The 21,403-nt window shown below is 43.2% G+C and overlaps 1 protein-coding gene and 1 pseudogene across 1 annotated transcript in view; one reads left to right on the top strand and one right to left on the bottom strand.

Moving 5' to 3' along the window:
- The window catches only part of LOC135519262 (integrin alpha-4-like), a 37,098-nt gene extending 29,500 nt beyond the window's left edge, over positions 1–7,598 (top strand). The window contains exons 17-28 of the mRNA XM_064944397.1: positions 1,151–1,227; positions 2,369–2,519; positions 2,719–2,817; positions 3,065–3,141; positions 4,598–4,687; positions 5,135–5,222; positions 5,340–5,447; positions 5,634–5,759; positions 5,989–6,114; positions 6,295–6,393; positions 6,691–6,810; positions 7,005–7,598. Coding sequence (XP_064800469.1) covers positions 1,151–1,227; positions 2,369–2,519; positions 2,719–2,817; positions 3,065–3,141; positions 4,598–4,687; positions 5,135–5,222; positions 5,340–5,447; positions 5,634–5,759; positions 5,989–6,114; positions 6,295–6,393; positions 6,691–6,810; positions 7,005–7,106 — 1,263 coding nt within the window. The 3' untranslated portion in view covers positions 7,107–7,598. The remainder of the gene's footprint in view (positions 1–1,150; positions 1,228–2,368; positions 2,520–2,718; positions 2,818–3,064; positions 3,142–4,597; positions 4,688–5,134; positions 5,223–5,339; positions 5,448–5,633; positions 5,760–5,988; positions 6,115–6,294; positions 6,394–6,690; positions 6,811–7,004) is intronic.
- A 4,823-nt stretch (positions 7,599–12,421) lies between these two features.
- LOC135519531 (ceramide kinase-like protein) overlaps positions 12,422–21,403 on the bottom strand; it is an 85,335-nt pseudogene continuing 76,353 nt past the window's right edge.

Raw genomic sequence — 21,403 nt, 5'->3', positions numbered from 1 at the left:
CACTCATATTGATGCATGGTATGGTAGAGGATTCCAGAGGTGGGACCAATGCATTGTTTTACAAGTCACAAGTAAGACTCAAGTCTTAGCACTCAAGTCCCAAATCAAGTCTCAAGTCAAGACAGGCAAGTCTCAAGTCCTAAACTTTGAGTTTCGAGTTCTAAACAAGTCCTAATGTGCTCTTCACCAAATGTAATACAATTTCATATTTCTAACAGGAGTAATAGTTAGTATATTACATTTACACAAATCATGAATGCCAAATAAACTTTATATTTCCAAGGATATACGTGGGTAGCCATGAGAAAGACCCTCCCCCAATAGCGATCGGCTATTGAGGATCGATATGGGGGCGCAGTCGGCGATGTAGGCTTGTACACAATCGCCCAACCTTAACACACACACACACACCCACCCACCCACCTCCACACACTCTGTGGTTACAGTAGGCTAATGTATTTCAATGGTTTTCAGAACACCAGTAACATCAGTCAGGATTTAGGCTACCAACTGCCTAGCCAGTTGTAGCTCAATCTTGGGTGCAATGACCACGTTCCCGCACTGACTGACCATGTGGAGGCTCATTGATTTAACGTTACGTTAGCCTACATGCTACACTAGTAAAGTTATAAATTATATAGCTGTTGGCTATATTAGCCTCGACTTACGGTTCTTTGTGCAGCTTCAAATGTCGAACAAAGTTGGAAGTTGTTGCGCCTCTGTCTGTAATTTTCTTCCAGCATGTTTTGCAAGTTGCAATCCGTTTGGCTCCATCTGAATTCACCCCCCGAAGTTCCTCTGCACTGCCACGCACAACTTTTTCTCAGCTGGTACAATTTGATTGGCTGCTGTCCGATTCAAACTGTAATCCGTTAAATGAAGAGTTGATGTGCTGCACACTTTTTTTAATAGCATCATTTTTTAGATTTGGGTTGGGGAGGGTATCAAGTCAGGTCGAGTCAAAAGGCTCAAGTTCAGGTTATCACGAGTCATTGGTGTTAAAGTCAAAGTCGAGTTGCAAGTCATCATATTTGTGACTGGGGTCTGACTCCTCCAAGTCATGTGACTCGAGTCCACACCTCTGGAGGATTCATAACTGTACGGATGGCCCCATCATCTTACACTTTATTTGCACCTTTCCTATCCATAGACAGAGTTTGCTCGGTACTGTTCATTGGCCAACTGCTCAACCAATCTGCAGGTCTCTGCTCAACTGGTGTTACCACAGTAAGTCCAGTAGCATTTCATCATGTTCAATTACAATATGTTTTCTTTTTCTCACAACCTTTTGTCTTGAAGCTTTGACTTTCTATTTCTCATCTCTGCTGTCGACAAGGCTGAGCTCTTGAAAGGTTCATTTTACAAATTAAATATTCAGCATTTAAAACAAACAGTATTTCTGGAGGGAAAACAACCTTCATGGGACCAAGATCAAGTGTTGTCAGTAGAGCCTCTATTACACCAATATGGTCACACTTAAATGCTTAACCGCCAGGCTAATACATGATCTGATTATTCATGAGGCATGTGTGTGTGTGTGTGTGTCTGTGTGTTGGTGTGTTGGTGTGGGTGTGGGTGTGTGTGGGTGTGTGCAGGCTTGTGAGGCCCTCAGTGCTGGTGGTGTCAAGGAAACCACCCCCTATACTGTAGGTCCTGATCAAAAGTAATGCACTATGTAGGGTATATTGTGCCATTTGGGATGCAGCCCTAGTCTCAGTGCCAACTCGGTTCAGTTCCCCTCACTAAGGTGTAATTACTAATTTCCTAAAAGCCAGGAAACCAGCACGTCCCAGATAGCACCCTATTCCCTACAGTATGTAGTGACCTACTTTTGACCAGGACCCATAGAGCCATTTGGGACATGTTGTTTCTCTCTGTTGTTACTATTTCTGTCACTGTTTAGTCTGTTGGTCTCCTCTGAAACCATGAAGCTGGCACTGTAAAAAAAGTTATATGACTCAAGTCTAATGAAGTATGAAATTATATGTTTTGTTGTATGACTAAAGTCAATTGAGGTAAGGCAATAATTGCCTACACGAGAGGGTATGATTCATTGTGGTTTTAGCACAGATGTTAGCTAGTCACAGGTATAAGGAGAGAGACTTTCAGTTTTATACTTATGCAATAAGGCCCGAGGAGGTGTGGTATATGACCAATATACCACGGCTAGGGGCTGTTCATATGCACAATGCAATGCACAGTCCCTGAAACAGCCATTAGCCGTGGTATATTGGCTATCTACCACAATCCTCCAAGGTGCCTTATTGCTATTATAAACTGGTTACCAATGTAATATACCACGGCGTTCAGCCAATCAGCATTCAGGGCTCAAACCACCCAATTGATAATAAGACTGTTATTATTGCAGGAGACACAACAACATGCCGTACTTTGCACTTGGCAATGGGAAGACCATCATGTTGAACACAACCCTGGTGAACACAGGAGATGATGCATTCCTCCCCAGACTCCAGCTTCGATTCCCCAGTAACCTGCACTACATCAAAGTGCTTGACGCAGTAAGTGTTTGACTGATGTATGTATTGATTACCCAAAGTTTTTCAATTTCTCACATGATCACCAATGTAATTTAGATGTTGTTGCATGGACAGTTCAAGAAACACACACAACTCTGTGAGAAAGCAGAAGAATCTGTGCCCTCTTGGATTGCAATTAGTAACTCACACAATCCCATCATCTATCTGTTATTGTTTTCAGGAGGACAAGTTTGTGAGCTGTGACATTTCAGAGGAGAACAAGACAATAGTAGGAGTGGATTGCAGTGTGGGAAACCTATACCTCAGCTCTGGGGCCAAGGTTGGCTTCACACTCAACCTGACAATTCTCCAACCTTACTCTAACCTTACACCAAAGTTACGCCATTAAACTGGATCTGAGTGTTCTCACTGCTTGTTGGAAACACCATCAGCTGAAGACTAATTTGAACTAATTACTCAGACCAATTTATTTAGTTAGGTGCCAATGTTCCTGCTGTGTCTTATTTTCCACAACTAATGCTGTTGTCTTGCTTGGTAACAAATGAGACTTTCCATCTTTTCTGCAGGTCAATATCAGTTTTCTGTTGGATGTGAACCAGAGTAGTAGTGTTGGTGACGTTAGCATCTCCATCAACGCTAGTGGGTAAGTACAGACCCAACTTTGTTGAATGACAGTGTTATCGAGTGCAATGTTTCGACCCAAAGGTCTTTGTCAGTATCTTTCTTTCATGATTTTTGTAAGTAACTGGATGTGCTTACACTACTTCTGACCTAAGATCCGATCCCCTAACCCCCGAACACATTTTCTGTCCGAAATACATGAAATAATCAAATCACAGGAGTCCAGTGACACCAGTGACATATTAGAGAGGACAGGCTCATAGAAATGGCTGGAACTGAATTAAATAGAATGGTATCGAACTCATCAAATGCGTGGTTTCCATGTGTTTGATACCATTCCATTTACTCCATTCAAGCCATTATAATGAGCTGTCCTCCCCTCAGCAACCTACTGTGAATCGAATGACATGTTTTTGAAACTGACGTCTAGTTACAACGTCGGTGACGTCTTGCTGCTGACCAGCCTTATTAAACCGAACAGGCAAACGGAGAATCGTAAAACAGCCCAGTGAGACACAGTGGGATATGATGTAGTCTATGTGTTTGTTCTGTTGTTAGGGGAACAGGAAACACAAAGTCTCAGTTAGCTGAATCATTCAAATCAGAGGGTGCTGCAGGTTCCCTCTTTTGGGTTCTATTCCATAGTTGTTTGATTGTGTGGTTAAGAAATTCTCCTTGCGGTCTGTGTTTTGTTTTTTGGGTAAATAATGGCTTTGGAATGCCATTCCAGAACACTCTAGAACATTCCATGCTTGAACTTAACTGGAGTTTTGTTCAAAGACTATAAATGTGAAGTTTCTGTCTTCCTTCATACATTGGGGTGGCAGGTATCCTAGTGGTTAGAGCATTGGGCCAGTAACCGAAAGGTTGCTGGATCAAATTCCCGAGCTGACAAAGTAAAAATCTGTCATTCTGCCCCTGAACAACTGCGTTAGAGCTGTCAAGTCCACAAGCAGCTCCCAGCATTATACCTAAAGCAGACATTGCCCTTGGCTGCACGGAGTTGCATTAAGAGAAATGCCATGCAGCCTTGTTTAGAAGTTTGAACACTGGAATGTGAGATGTAATATACATCTCAGTTAGGCACATTATTATTGCTATATAGCCTACACTTTCTCATTCTGAACGCCAGTGGGGTGGGTGTGACTTCATGACAATGATCAATTAGGCTCGTTGGAGCTATCACCGATTTGATAGCTCCAACGCAGTTCCACCTCCGACATCGCCAAAACATAATCTATGGGGGTGATGGCGATCGCCGGTTAACGCCTGATCTGATTGAATCTAGGTGTCATGTAATGCTCCTCACTGTGAGCAATACTCGGAATTTGAAGTTCTGCAAAGTCTTATGTTTTAGAAATTCTTTGGTTTTGAGTCCTTTAACAGTATAATGGCATGAGCCATGTTATTAGGCCTGCATCACTATAAAATGTAATCAAAATAGATTTTTTTTTTATCTTACATTGTGTATTTTCCAGGGACAATTATGAAAACGAGGATCTTCTGCATGACAACTCTGCCACTCTGATGTTACCACTGAGATATGGAGTAGATGTCAACATTCATGGGTAAGACACCGATTTACAGCAGTGGTAGGCAAAGTGGATGGTCTGGGGCCGGAACATAATTATAATCATTTGTACACACCAAACTGACCACAACTAAGCCAAAAAAAGAGATTGAATTTGAAAATAACAGTAGTTTAATTACTTCATTACATTGACACACGATCAAATATCTATTTTTTTGTGGGACTACTTAGGAACAGACTTCCTAAATTAAACTTTTTTTGCTGAATTCCAGTTGATTTTGCAGTGTTTTTGACCAAAAATAACTTTTGCAAAAAATTGTGGGGTACCAAAACAAGCACTTGAGGGCCGGTTTTGGCTCGCTGGCCGCCTTTTGTCAACCCCTGATTTTACAGTAACAAAGACAGTTCCTTGCTCAGCATTGGCAGTATATATTTAAATACATCTTATTGCACTTCATAAGATAATCACTGCTCTCCCTTGCAGGTTTATGACTCCAACATCCTTTGTATTTGGTGACCAGGCACCTATTCCAGTTGATTGCTACACAGAGACATTCAACTACACTTACAAGGTATGCACAGTATAGTACACCCTTATGAGAGACTGATAGACTCACTCAAGCTTAGTTGGAGCTTTCAAATGAATTAATGAGTTTATACTGACCTGTGTACTTTCCTCCACTTGATAGGTTGTCAATATTGGTCCAAGCAAATCTCTCAACACGATAGTGGAGATTGATATTCCCAAGATCCTGTCACCATATCCATACAGATTACTCCACGTCACAGACTTCCATGTATGTTTGGGAATATTCATAACTTGTCATTTGTCTATTTTTAAACGTTCATCTAGATTATTGTTATATTATTATATTTTTCTGTTATTAAACTTTTCTATTATTCTACTTAATATGTGCATGTTTGCATTGTGATACAGGCATACATTAATGAATGTTTAACTTGTTTTCTTTTCCATCTGTCAGACGTCTCTTGGAGAATGTTCCATTCGAAACGACTCCATTGCGGTGGAGGATGACTGTGAGGTGCCACAGTCCTCTTTCATCAAAGAACTGGTCTTCTTCTTCTCCAAAACCAGCAAACGCAAAATGGTAAATATCACCCCCTACCACCTCCTCCCTTCTGATATATAGTTATCTATATAACTAATTTTGTTGTGCCCTTTGTCCTTATTTCAGCATTAACATTTTATTGCTGATTGTTGTATGTTTGCATATTTCCTGCCGTGTTTTATTGTAAGAGTTTTTGGATGTGTTAGATTTCCAATGTATCCATTACACATGGCAAATAAAATATAAACTTGAACCTTTCTCTCCATAGTTCTGTGCCCATGGTGATGACCTGTGCCTGACCCTGGAGTGTAGACTAGGAGATATGGACGTTGGGAAAGAAGCCACCATTCACATGGAAGTGAAGCTGAATCCTACCGTTCTACAGCTCTCACCTGTAAACACTTAACTTATGTTACACGTGCCCTTGCACATCTCATTACATGGCCAAAGTCTCAGTCTCATAAATGTACCGGTGTGTGTATAGTGTGTGTACGGGATGGTCTGTGGCCCTCCCCCTTTCTAGTCATTCTATTTCTATTGTCTACTCAAATGGATTTCCTTCCTCTCTTCTTAGGGACGTCATGGAGTGATGCTGATGGAGAGTACTGGCATCATCACATCACCAAGGGAGGACCCTCAAACCATCATCCTACAGAAGATCCCTATCGCTCAGGTAAAAAGTTAATCTCATACAGCAGTCTAATGGAGAATACACTTATTACGACTTACATACTATGTCCCTTTTCCACAATTGAGGTCACTCAAGTCCATGTCCTGGTAGAGTGAGGAGGTGTCAGGATAGCTCTGTAACCTCAAGTACCTCTGTTGAGTTTCAAACTGTATAAACACTGGTATCCATAGGACAGCACCGGTAATGACAGCCCTATGTAAAAAACCTGGTATGCTGTTGCACGTCATAGAAATATTATACGAGTTCTGTAATAGTGTTGTATTTCATTCCTTGTCTCAGGTTGTGTTGGAGGCCCACTTCAGCCAGAAGCCTCAGGCAGCAGTGGAGGTGTTTATCATTGTAGTGAGTCTACTGGTGGGTCTCCTGATCCTGGCCCTGCTCATCTTCGCCCTCTGGAAGGTCAGTACTACTCCCTTATATCACACACGAGACAGGATGCAAACACACTACAAAATGCAAACCAATCACAGTCTTCTTCTACTGCTTCCTTTTCTTAAAATGCATAATTTGAAGTACTAGATTTATAGATGGTGACTGTATATCAATGTATTTACTGTAATCTGAACCTGAACCCTGTTCTCTTTCCTTCTCAGGCTGGTTTCTTTAAAAGGCAGTTTAAGAAGGAGGATGAGATCAGGAGGGATAGCTGGGACTATGTACCAAAACATTTGACTAAGACTGAGAGTAGATCCTAAGATTGAGATCAAGACAGAGTGACTGTGTCCTAATACAGAATGGTTCTATACTACAACATGGACTAAGAGGCACATTTTGACTGAGATCATCCCAACCGAAGGGAAAGAACTGCTGGACCATTCAAATTGTGATGGCTCAGAATGACAAGGAAAGAAAAAATGTCATTTCCCTAAAACATGCAAGAGGAAAAGGCTGACGAAGTGTAAGTTTAAAATGTGTTGTCAGCGGGACAACTATATTACACTTTACCTCTGGGTCTGGTGCAGTGAGACTATAAAACATTGGAGTGTTTACATTGAATGTATGTTAGAACATGTAATGTACATTAGAACATGGACTATGTACATTAGAACATGTCATGTACATTAGAACATGGACTATGTACATTAGAACATGTCATGTACATTAGAACATGGACTATGTACATTAGAACATGTCATGTACATTAGAACATGGACTAGGTACATTAGAACATGTCATGTACATTAGAACATGGACTAGGTACATTAGAACATGGACTATGTACATTAGAACATGGACTATGTACATTAGAACATGTCATGTACATTAGAACATGTCATGTACATTAGAACATGTCATGTACATTAGAACATGTCATGTACATTAGAACATGGACTATGTACATTAGAACATGGACTATGTACATTAGAACATGTCATGTACATTAGAACATGGACTATGTACATTAGAACATGTCATGTACATTAGAACATGGACTATGTACATTAGAACATGGACTATGTACATTAGAACATGGACTATGTACATTAGAACATGTCATGTACATTAGAACATGGACTATGTACATTAGAACATGGACTATGTACATTAGAACATGTCATGTACATTAGAACATGGACTATGTACATTAGAACATGGACTATGTACATTAGAACATGGACTATGTACATTAGAACATGTCATGTACATTAGAACATGTCATGTACATTAGAACATGGACTATGTACATTAGAACATGGACTATGTACATTAGAACATGTCATGTACATTAGAACATGTCATGTACATTAGAACATGTCATGTACATTAGAACATGGACTATGTACATTAGAACATGGACTATGTACATTAGAACATGTCATGTACATTAGAACATGGACTATGTACATTAGAACATGGACTATGTACATTAGAACATGTCATGTACATTAGAACATGGACTATGTACATTAGAACATGGACTATGTACATTAGAACATGGACTATGTACATTAGAACATGGACTATGTACATTAGAACATGTCATGTACATTAGAACATGTCATGTACATTAGAACATGTCATGTACATTAGAACATGGACTATGTACATTAGAACATGGGCTACATGATCTCATAGAAATAGGCTAATCATTCCTGTTTTGATTTCCTACCAAGATCTCAGGAAGTGAAAACAGAACTTGATAAATAAGCACAAACCGAAACAAGAAGGTACTATCTGTACCTGTCCATTAATTGAGGACTGCTCATTTTCCATTGCAAAACATTTTGCCACGGTCTGCCCTAATGAACATGGCCCAAGTCTCACAGACCTGACTACTTGGATTCGGTCGAGGTACGAAACATTTATGAATGCACTGCTGAAGCTTTTCTTTATGCATAGGAACGTCATCTGTATACACTCAGTGGCCAGTTTATTAGGTACAACACCTTGTTCACGAAAATGGTTCACTCCTACAGACAGTGAGTCACGTGGCTTACTATATACAGTGGGGCAAAAAAGTATTTAGTCAGCCACCAATTGTGCAAGTTCTCCCACTTAAAAAGATTGAGAGAGGCCTGTAATTTTCATCATAGGCACACTTCAACTACGACAGAAAAAAATGAGAAAATAAATCCAGAAGATCACATTGTAGGAATTTTTATGAATTTATTTGCAAATTATGGTGGAAAATAAGTATTTGGTCACCTACAAACGGGGCGGCAGTGTAGCCTAGTGGTTAGAGCGTTGGACTAGTAACCGGAAGGTTGCAAGTTCAAACCCCCGAGCTGACAAGGTACAATTCTGTTGTTCTGCCCCTGAACAGGCAGTTAACCCACTGTTCCTAGGCCGTCATTGAAAATAAGAATTTGTTCTTAACTGACTTGCCTAGTTAAATAAAGGTAAAAAAAATTCTGGCTCTCACAGACCTGTAACTTCTTCTTTAAGAGGCTCCTTTTTCCTCCACTCGTTACCTGTTTGAACTTGTTATCAGTATAAAAGACACCTGTCCACAACCTCAAACAGTCACACTCCAAACTCCATTATGGCCAAGACCAAAGAGCTGTCAAAGGACACCAGAAACAAAATTGTAGACCTGCACCAGGCTGGGAAGACTGAATCTGCAATAGGTAAGCAGCTTGTTTTGAAGAAATCAACTGTGGGAGCAATTATTAGGAAATGGAAGACATACAAGACCACTGATAATCTCCCTCGATCTGGGGCAAGATCTCACCCGTGGGGTCAAAATGATCACAAGAACCGTGAGCAACAATCCCAGAAGCACACGTGGGGACCTAGTGAATGACCTGCAGAGAGCTGGGACCAAAGTAACAAAGCCTACCATCAGTAACACACTACGCCACCAGGGACTCAAATCCTGCAGTGCCAGACGTGTCCCCCTGCTTAAGCCAGTACATGTCCAGGCCCGTCTGAAGTTTGCTGAAGAGCATTTGGATGATCCAGAAGAAGATTGGGAGAATGTCATATGGTCAGATGAAAACAAAATATAACTTTTTGGTAAAAACTCAACTCGTCGTGTTTGGAGGACAAAGAATGCTGAGTTGCATCCAAAGAACACCATACCTACTGTGAAGCATGGGGGTGGAAACATCATGCTTTGGGGCTGTTTTTCTGCAAAGGGACCAGGACGACTGATCCGTGTAAAGGAAAGAATGAATGGGGCCATGAATCGTGAGATTTTGAGTGAACCTCCTTCCATCAGAAAGGGCATTGAAGATAAAACGTGGCTGGGTCTTTCAGCATGACAATGATCCCAAACACCCCCGCCCGGGCAACGAAGGAGTGGCTTCGTAAGAAGCATTTCAAGGTCCTGGAGTGGCCTAGCCAGTCTCCAGATCTCAACCCCATAGAAAATCTTTGGAGGGAGTTGAAAGTCCGTGTTGCCCAGCAACAGCCCCAAAACATCACTGCTCTAGAGGAGAACTGCATGGAGGAATGGGCCAAAATACCAGCAACAGTGTGTGAAAACCTTGTGAAGACTTACAGAAAACGTTTGACCTCTGTCATTGCCAACAAAGGGTATATAACAAAGTATTGAGATAAACTTTTGTTATTTTACCAAATACTTATTTTCCACCATAATTTGCAAATAAATTCATAAAAAATCCTACAATGTGATTTTCTGGATTTTATCTTTCTCATTTTGTCTGTCATAGTTGAAGTGTACCTATGATGAAAATTACAGGCCTCTCTCATCTTTTTAAGTGGGAGAACTTGCACAATTGGTGGCTGACTAAATACTTTTTTGCCCCACTGTAAAGCCGGCAGACCGGCATCAAGGTATTCAGTTACTCTTCGATTGAACATTAGAATGCGCAAAATGAGTGACCTAAGCGACTTTGAGCATGGCATGATCGTCGCTGCCAGGCGCGCCAGTTCTAGTGTCTCAGAAACGGCCGGCATCCTGGGCTTTTTACGCACAACAGTGACTAGGATTTAACGAGAATGGTGAGACAAACAAAAAACATCCAGTCAGCAGCAGTCCTGTGGACAAAACAGCTCATTGATGAGAGGTCGAAGGGGAATAGCAAGAATCGTGCGAGCTAAGAGGTGGGCCACAAACAAGTAAATAATGACGCAGTACAACAGCATCTCAGAACATTGTCACGGATTATTGCAGCAGACAAAAGCACCGGTTTCCACTCCTATCAGCTAAAAACAAGAACAAGTGGCTCCATTGGGCATCACCAACACTGGACAACTGATGAGTGGAAAAACATTGCCTGGTCCGACGAATCCCGGTTCCTGTTACATCATGCTGATGGTAGAGTCAGAATTTGGCATAAGCAGCATGAATCCATTGCCTCCTCCTGCCTTGTGTCAACGGTACAGGCTGGTGGCGGTGGTGTAATGGTGATGGAAATGTTTTCCTGGCACACTTTAGGTCCCTTGATACCAATTGAGCAACGTTTCCATGCCCCAAAGAATTCAGGTGTGTCTGGAGGCAAAGTGAGGTCCGACCCGGTACTAGATGGGTGGAACTAATAAAGTCTATTGAGTGTATATCGATATATACACATCTATATGTCAAATCTATATCATCAATAGATGTGTATATATATATAGAAGTGGATGGGACAGAAGTTTAAGCTTATTTATGTAGTATAGAACTGAAGACAACAGAAGGATGAGGACAGTGTAGTGTCATCTGTGAAAAAAGGGGCTGTTGTTGGGTGTCACTCAACTCACTGAATGACACATGAATGGCACACTCCTCAAGGGGACAGTGTGTGTGTGTGTGTGTGTGTGTGTGTCTGTGACCCTCTAGAGTAGGTGTATTCAACTCTTACCCTACGAGGTCCAGAGCCTGCTGGTTATCTGTTCTACCTGATAATGAATTGCACCCACCTGATGTCCCAGGTCTAAATCAGTCCCTGATTAGAGGGGAACAACAAAGTGTGTGTGTGAGCAACTCATACCAGTCAGGTCGTTCAAGATTGACGTCGAAATTGGACATTTATCTATGTCCAGAGGATGTCAAGAAATGCCTTTTTATAATTGTTTTACCCTATCCCAAACATTAACCCTTACCTAACCATTTGGAAGGAGTGCCTAAACTTAATGTTTTAACCCTATCCCAAACCTTAACCATTACCTTAACCATTTGGACCATAACTTTGAAATTTGACGTTTGGAGACATGGAACGATACAGAGCAGCTGGAGCAACAAAACACTTTTAAACGTGATTTTTGGAGCGACTTTGAAATGTGAATTTTGGAGCGACTTTGAAATTGATGTTGGAGTAACTTTGAAATTGGATGTTATGAGCAACTTCTAAATTTGATGTTATGAGCAACTTCTAAATTTGACGTTTGCAGAACAGATGAACTTCTGATTCTGCAGTGAGACTGTGAGAGCTCGTTGCTCGTACACCATGCCAGCAGAAGTTTTCAATGCAGTCAGAACAAAAAAATGTAAAAGCTGGTTCTTCAGTGACTCAGAAATGTTCCTCAAGGCATAGCAGACATGCCAGGACTTAAATGAAACATATGGAACACTGACCTTGGAATCAGTGGATTGTGTTCTTACTGTAGCTGTAAGGGATTGGAACATTCAGGTTTAGGAGATGTGGTATGCCTTGATGATGATGATGATGATGATGTTTTGTTGTTGAATGAGGATTAGTAACATGTTTTTACTGCTTGTATTTTAAGGTTCAGGACAGTTAATTCAGGGAGTCAACCTTTCCTGACCAAGTTGTCAGTTATGACAAAAATAAAGGGGGCACATTCCAATTTGAATTTCAATAAAATTAAATTATAATTTTATTTTTAATAAATAAGTGTGTGGCGTGTAAAAATGAACTTTTTCTATTTATGAATGTGTCTGTCTGTCATTGGTTATTTGATGTCTAACATTCACAGTGTCGTACAGTAGTCATTCCTGTCGGTAACATTCAGTGGCAGTGCAACCTGAGGTTCTGCATAATAGATTAACTCTACATGGAGACCGTTTTAGGTTGTGCCTATAAACTCCTCTCTTGTAGACTGTTTTAACTGTAGACAGTCTGTAAACTGAAGACGGTTTCTTCTAGAGTACAGCAGGAAATCCTGTTTGTTACATTCAGTGGCAGTGCAGGTTGATATGTGTAAAGACTCCTCCACCCTTTAGACAGTTTTAAATGGCATCGATCCACTCTACAGACAGTGTTAAATGCAGCTGCACTTGATGTGTGCCTCCTCTGCCTCCTCGATGTCCACTCCAAACAGGGTCGGGAGTTGGGGATCTATCCTGGTGAAACAAACAGGGTCGGGAGTTGGGGATCTATCCTGGTGAAACAAACAGGGTCGGGAGTTGAGGATCTATCCTGGTGGTGAAACAAACAGGGTCAGAGTTGGGGATCTATCCTGCTGGTGAAACAAACAGGGTCGGAGTTGGGGATCTATCCTGCTGGTGAAACAAACAGGGTCGGAGTTGGGGATCTATCCTGCTGGTGAAACAAACAGGGTCGGAGTTGGGGATCTATCCTGGTGGTGAAACAAACAGGGTCGGGAGTTGGGGATCTATCCTGCTGGTGAAACAAACAGGGTCGGAGTTGGGGATCTATCCTGGTGGTGAAACAAACAGGGTCGGGAGTTGGGGATCTATCCTGCTGGTGAAACAAACAGGGTCGGGAGTTGGGGATCTATCCTGCTGGTGAAACAAACAGGGTCGGGAGTTGGGGATCTATCCTGGTGGTGAAACAAACAGGGTCGAGAGTTGGGGATCTATCCTGGTGGTGAAACAAACAGGGTCGAGAGTTGGGGATCTATCCTGGTGGTGAAACAAACAGGGTCAAGAGTTGGGGATCTATCCTGGTGGTGAAACAAACAGGGTCGGGAGTTGGGGATCTATCCTGGTGGTGAAACAAACAGGGTCAAGAGTTGGGGATCTATCCTGGTGGTGAAACAAACAGGGTCGGGAGTTGGGGATCTATCCTGGTGGTGAAACAAACAGGGTCGGGAGTTGGGGATCTATCCTGGTGGTGAAACAAACAGGGTCGGGAGTTGGGGATCTATCCTGGTGGTGAAACAAACAGGGTCGGGAGTTGGGGGTCTATCCTGGTGGTGAAACAAACAGGGTCGGGAGTTGGGGGTCTATCCTGGTGGTGAAACAAACAGGGTCAAGAGTTGGGGATCTATCCTGGTGGTGAAACAAACAGGGTCAAGAGTTGGGGATCTATCCTGGTGGTGAAACAAACAGGGTCGGGAGTTGGGGGTCTATCCTGGTGGTGAAACAAACAGGGTCAAGAGTTGGGGATCTATCCTGGTGGTGAAACAAACAGGGTCGGGAGTTGGGGATCTATCCTGCTGGTGAAACAAATAAAGCAGTTTAAGAGGTTTTAAATGTCCCATATCTGACAGACAAATTAACAGTACTGCTAAATACATGATCGAAAAAGACGGTGAAATTATACTGACCATGACTTCTAAGAACTCTCTTTGTGGGGTGTAAATTAAACCCAGATTAATATGACCATTAGATTACAGGTAGGGCTATACATAGTGAGCAGCGTTAGGTCACTGCTTTGGTAACATGTTATTTGAGACAGGGGTTGTATCCAGGTTGAAGGTCTATCTGACAGGTGCTATGGGGCTTTAAACCAGCTGAAGGATAGAGTTGTACCTTATATATCGGCCAGTGTTCACACAGCGTCTCAGAGTAGGACTGCTGATCTAGGATCACTTTCAGGATCAGCACTTCTACTCTGAGACGCTTTATGAATTCAACCCCTAGGGCTGGATTCCACCCATATCACTGAAGTTCAGTAATGTAGCACAACTGAAATGTAAAGGTCATTTCTGATTGAGCCGACATATGCAGCGATTACCGTCAATACAGTCTCTGCGAACACCGGAACATTGCATTTAAATTTCAACCGTGCTCCAGCTCTGAACTTCAGCAATACAGATTGAATCCAGCCACTAACATATGAGGTTTATCAGTGCAGGTGCTGTGGTGCTTTGGGCCAAGTCAAGAACAAGAGCTGAACCTGATGAGTAGCTCTGAGGGCACCTCCCGTAGGTCTCCGTTTACGTTCCAAGGCTAGGTCCCCTCTGAGGAGATTATGGGTGTGTTCTTAGATTCACACTCTCCGCTGTCCTCGCAGACATCGTCAGACCAGCTCCTCTGAGAGCGGGGGCGAAGCCTCACAGCTCGCACCGTGTGTGTCTCCACGAAGGAGAAACTGGACTGGGAGGAAGAGGAGCAGGAGGAGGAGATTACTTTATTGTCCAGTTGTACACAAGGAGGATCCAAGACCCCTCCCTAGGACCTCCAATAAGCTTTGAGAGGGAGGTGAGGAATAGAGGAAGGAAGGGCTGAGGAAACAATACCATCGTCTCAGTCATTTCTAACTATAACCACTAGGGGGCAATGATGATGCACAGGGTGAATACATGTCCCCAACAACACAATTCCCTAAACAGCAATCATGCTGTTATATGACCCTGGTCACCAAGGTTACATCCGGTCTTGGACAAAAGTTTAAACCAGTTAAGCCAGTGGAAACATAAAAGTAGTTCATATGAATGACACAGCCTATCTTTTGTCGATGAATGATACAGGGAGTACATGGAGTACAGGTGTGTCTACATTTCCTACCACAACTCATATTGTTTGGCTTATGTATTCTGACTCCCCATCAGGTTTGTGGGATGTAAATATGTTTTTCATTAGTTGTCCTTCAGACTCAGTTTCCCAGAAATCGTTCAATAGAAGTCAGACAATAAATAGTCTGGTTAATTTGTTTGTCTGAGTCATAATTTTATCATTTTCACATCCTGCTTGTTTTCATGGAAAATGGCCCAACAACACAAACATTAGTCAGATGTGCTTGGACGGAAGGACAGACAGAAAGAAGGATGGACGGACGGACAGTATGGTTATGAAGTCCCCTCGAACTATTTGTTTACCCTGAACATTATGAAACCTGTTCTATTGAAACTCACAAAAAAATAAAATGTCTCTTCTCAGGTACAGTAGACTCCCACAAACTTTGAGTGATCTGCTGCCTACCCAGTCACACAGTAGCATCCCCCTGTATACAGCCAACTGTATATTTAGAATGTAGGTTAACAAACAGGCTTAGATTAGATTGTGTTGGATGGAAAACAGGACAGGTGGGCTGCTGGGCTCTTAAATGGACTAATCTGTATTAGCCTGAAAAGTGTTTTAGGGAAATTTGACAGTCAGTGATTAATTTGACTTGACAGTATGCTAATTCCGCTTAAGCTCGCAGGGCGGCAAACTCCATTAGTGACAGCGGGATTTCCTCTCTCTCTCTCTCTCTCTCTCTCTCTGTGTTTGTGTGTGTGTTTACATGTGTGTGTTTACATGTGCATTTAATGTTTCTGTGTGTTTATGTGTGTGTTTTCATGTGTGTGTGTGTGTGTGTGTTTACATGTGTTTACTGACTGACTCACTGAATGACACATGCCATTCCTTAAGGGGAGTGTGTGTGTGTGTGTGTGTGTGTGTGTGTGTGTGTGTGTGTGTGTGTGTGTGTGTGTGTGTGTGTGTGTGTGTGTGGGGGGTGGGTGGGTGGGTGGGTGGAAGGGTGGAAGGAAGGAAGGAAGGAAGGAAGGTCTGCCCTGGTGACCTCACCTGATTGTTTACACTGTTGTATCTCTTCAGGTGTTTGATGAACTCTGACCTGGAAGTGTTTCTTGCTGCGATCAAGGCCATATGTACAGTATACTACATCACTGTGGCCATTTAAATCCAAGCAGGTTGATTAAGCAACACATCCTATATTTTTCGTGATTTGTCACCATGAAGAGGAATAGATAATGTCAGGAACAGAACAGACAGCAGTATACATTAGTTCCAACTTCATTAGTACTACATGATGTGTTTATTGTAAATGTGTCTACATCAACCATGCTATATTTACAAATACTCCTACTGTTCCTGTCTTGTGTAGTTAAGGTTGATGATGCTATAATACACAGTGTGGTTCCACTGCACTGTGTGAGGCCTGTTGCTCTACTACATGCTCTATCATTACTGTGGCCAGATTCACACTGGGCCTGTGTCCAAAATGAATCCCTATTCCCCATATTAATCACTATATAGTAGTGCACTATATAGGGAATAGGATGCCATTTGGGACACAGGCTGAGCCACCTAGGAGGTCTGGTCCTGCAGTGCACACATATGCTCTTGTCTTTAAGACCTCCCTCTCTGACACTCCCTTTAATAAGCTTTGCCATTCTCTTTAATTAAGTTCTGTCACTCCCTTAAATCAGAGTCGTTATCCGCTCAGTAGTCCAGTTAGAAGCCTTTGACCTCGGTAGTCTGATCCAAACACTGATCCCAATCTCATTGGATTACCTGGAACTGGTTAGTATGTCCCATGTTTGGTACTGACCCCCCACCGGGAGTGGCCTCCTCACCCTACCTGGGGGATAACTGGCCGGGCATGGAGGCTGGACTTGGGAAGGTTGAACACCAGACAAGCTGCAGCGTTCTGGATAAGTTGCAGTGGTTTGATGACACAAGCAGGGAGCCCAGCCAACAGCGAGTTGCAGTAGTCCAGACGGAAGTCGACAAGAGCCTGGATTAGGATCTGCGCCGCTTCCTGTGTGAGTTAAGGTTGTACTCTACGGATGTTGTAGAGCATGACCCTGAAGAAGCGAGTCACTACTTTGATGTTTGCAGAGAACGACAGGGTGTTGTCCAGGGTCACGTCAAGGTGCTTTCCTCTCTGGGGGGGACACCGTGGAGTTGTCAACTGTGATGGAGAGTTCTTGGAGTGGGCAGGCCTTCCCTGCATAACAAGGAACGGCATGGCAGCTCGGTAACCACATGCCATTATCACTGGTCCAGGACGTAGTTCATGCACATTGCTCAATGCTCAGTCAACCACACGCATATATACATTACTAGGCACAGATGCAGGCTTGCATACACTCACGCACATGCAGGCATGGATTCAGGTTTGTATGCATGTATTGTACTCACATATGCAGGAGGTGATTGTGTTAAGAGAGACCCACATACCTGGTGTTAGGGGCCAGGCCCCTGGGGGCCATGGAGCAGAGACAGTGGATGGCCATGATGCTGACATTGAGGAACAGACCCTGGTTGGTCATCCACAACTCTTGCTCTTCTAGAGAAGATGGGTTTTCAGTGATGGACAGTGGCACACTATAAAAGATAAGCTATAGAAAAGTTCACATTGATAAAACATCATCCATGACAAACTCACCTATGTCGTTGTTTTTTTATTTTTTTATTTCACCTTTATTTAACCAGGTAGGCTAGTTGAGAACAAGTTCTCATTTGCAACTGCGACCTGGCCAAGATAAAGCTTAGCAGTGTGAGCAGACAACACAGAGTTACACATGGAGTAAACAATTAACAAGTCAATAACACAGTACAAAAAAGGCGAGTCTATATACATTGTGTGCAAAAGGCATGAGGAGGTAGGCGAATAATTACAACCTTGCAGATTAGCACTGGAGTGATAAATGATCAGATGGTCATGTACAGGTAGAGATACTGGTGTGCAAAAGAGCAGAAAAGTAAATAAATAAAAACAGTGTGGGGATGAGGTAGGTGAAAATGGGTGGGTTATTTACCAATAGACTGTACAGCTGCAGCGATCGGTTAGCTGCTCAGATAGCACATGTTTGAAGTTGGTGAGGGAGATAAAAGTCTCCAACTTCAGGGATTTTTGCAATTCGTTCCAGTCACAGGCAGCAGAGTACTGGAACGAAAGGCGGCCAAATGAGGTGTTGGCTTTAGGGATGATCAGTGAGATACACCTGCTGGAGCGCGTGCTACGGATGGGTGTTGCCATCGTGACCAGTGAACTGAGATAAGGCGGAGCTTTACCTAGCATGGACTTGTAGATGACCTGGAGCCAGTGGGTCTGGCGACGAATATGTAGCGAGGGCCAGCCGACTAGAGCATACAAGTCGCAGTGGTGGGTGGTATAAGGTGCTTTAGTGACAAAACGGATGGCACTGTGATAAACTGCATCCAGTTTGCTGAGTAGAGTGTTGGAGGCAATTTTGTAGATGACATCGCCGAAGTCGAGGATCGGTAGGATAGTCAGTTTTACTAGGGTAAGTTTGGCGGCGTGAGTGAAGGAGGCTTTGTTGCGGTATAGAAAGCCGACTCTTGATTTGATTTTCGATTGGAGATGTTTGATATGAGTCTGGAAGGAGAGTTTACAGTCTAGCCAGACACCTAGGTACTTATAGGTGTCCACATATTCAAGGTCGGAACCATCCAGGGTGGTGATGCTCATCGGGCATGCGGGTGCAGGCAGCGATCGGTTGAAAAGCATGCATTTGGTTTTACTAGCGTTTAAGAGCAGTTGGAGGCCACGGAAGGAGTGTTGTATGGCATTGAAGCTCGTTTGGAGGTTAGATAGCACAGTGTCCAAGGACGGGCCGGAAGTATATAGAATGGTGTCGTCTGCGTAGAGGTGGATCAGGGAATCGCCCGCAGCAAGAGCAACATCATTGATATATACAGAGAAAAGAGTCGGCCCGAGAATTGAACCCTGTGGCACCCCCATAGAGACTGCCAGAGGACCGGACAGCATGCCCTCCGATTTGACACACTGAACTCTGTCTGCAAAGTAATTGGTGAACCAGGCAAGGCAGTCATCCGAAAAACCGAGGCTACTGAGTCTGCCGATAAGAATATGGTGATTGACAGAGTCGAAAGCCTTGGCAAGGTCGATGAAGACGGCTGCACAGTACTGTGTTTTATCGATGGCGGTTATGATATCGTTTAGTACCTTGAGTGTGGCTGAGGTGCACCCGTGACCGGCTCGGAAACCAGATTGCACAGCGGAGAAGGGACAGTGGGATTCGAGATGGTCAGTGACCTGTTTGTTGACTTGGCTTTCGAAGACCTTAGATAGGCAGGGCAGGATGGATATAGGTCTGTAACAGTTTGGGTCCAGGGCGTCTCCCCCTTTGAAGAGGGGGATGACTGCGGCAGCTTTCCAATCCTTGGGGATCTCAGACGATATGAGAGAGAGGTTGAACAGGCTGGTAATAGGGGTTGCGACAATTGCGGCGGATAGTTTCAGAAATAGAGGGTCCAGATTGTCAAGCCCAGCTGATTTGTACGGGTCCAGGTTTTGCAGCTCTTTCAGAACATCTGCTATCTGGATTTGGGTAAAGGAGAACCTGGAAGGGCTTGGGCGAGAAGCTGCGGTGGGGGCGGAGCTGTTGGCCGATGTTGGAGTAGCCAGGCGGAAGGCATGGCCAGCCGTTGAGAAATGCTTGTTGAAGTTTTTGATAATCATGGATTTATCGGTGGTGACCGTGTTACCTAGCCTCAGTGCAGTGGGCAGCTGGGAGGAGGTGCTCTTGTTCTCCATGGACTTCACAGTGTCCCAGTGTCACCTTTCAAGGACTCATTTCTAAATATATATATATATATTTTCAGATGCATCATTTTGACTTTTGTCTTTCTTTGTGAGATTCTCCCCCCCACATATTTAGTCGGTTGTTCTTCTACATAGAAGGCATTTTGGTTTCCTTCCAACGATCTACTAAGCCTGTAGAGGCCTGTTTCAAATCAAATTCACACAGGTAATTACTATCAAACTTGGACTACAGATCTTATAATCAGACAGACTTCTGTCACTTACTTTACTAGATCCAGCATTTCAGTCTGGACTTTCTTCACAGGAAGATAGGACAATTCACAGTCTTCAGGTCTGTAATCAGACATACCAAGATAGAGAGGGAGAGGAAGATGAAGAGAGTAGACTTTAGATGGCTGGATTGGAGAAGAGGAGGGATGGTTCTCTAGAGACAGATTCATGTGTGATAAAGAGACTATTCAAAAGGAAACCCTGGCAGGCAAGTCTCTTTCCCTGGAGGCTTAGTCCAGAATTGACGGGTATTGTGTGTGTGCGTGCGTGTGTGTGTGTGTGAGTGTGTGTGTGTGTGTGTGTGTGTGTGTGTGTGTGTGTGTCTGTGTGCTGGTTATCTGTTCTACCTGATAATGAATTGCACCCACCTGGTATCCCAGGTCCTAAATCAGTCCCTGATTAGAGGGGAACAATGGAAAATGCTGTGGAACTGGCTTCGAGGTCCAGAGTTGAGTTTTAGGGCTGTATTGGGAGACTTACTTGAGGTTAGCTAGCGTTTTGATCACAGCAAACTCCCATTTCTGCCCAGGTGGCATCCATTGATGCCTTTCCGCCAAGGCCAGCGTCCGCCCCCCAAAACCAAACATGGCATTGAAGCCGAAATGCAGGAGGCGACCAAGAGAACTGAAACTACACACATCTACCTCCTATAGTAACACAGACAGGAGACAAAGAGAGGGAAGAGAGAAGAAGAATAGATATGACTGATATCGATGAATGTACTGTATAAAGTTGGCATGGTGCTGCAGCTTGAATGACATGCTTCTACTCGGTGACGTGTTCTCTGGCAGAGATTGAGATGTAACTAGTACGTGTATGGCATTCTTTCACTTCAGTTGTAGGCCTACATTTAGTCCAGCACACAAAATGGGAAATTATTCATCTCTGGTTTATAACTTACAATATATCAGACTATGCCATGGTCA

Source organism: Oncorhynchus masou, chromosome 29 (genome assembly GCF_036934945.1).
Source record: "Oncorhynchus masou masou isolate Uvic2021 chromosome 29, UVic_Omas_1.1, whole genome shotgun sequence".
In the NCBI taxonomy this organism is placed as follows: Eukaryota; Metazoa; Chordata; class Actinopteri; order Salmoniformes; family Salmonidae; genus Oncorhynchus; species Oncorhynchus masou.
The sequence above is the reverse complement of the archived record's forward strand: the minus strand, read 5'-3'. Positions and strand labels throughout refer to the sequence as shown.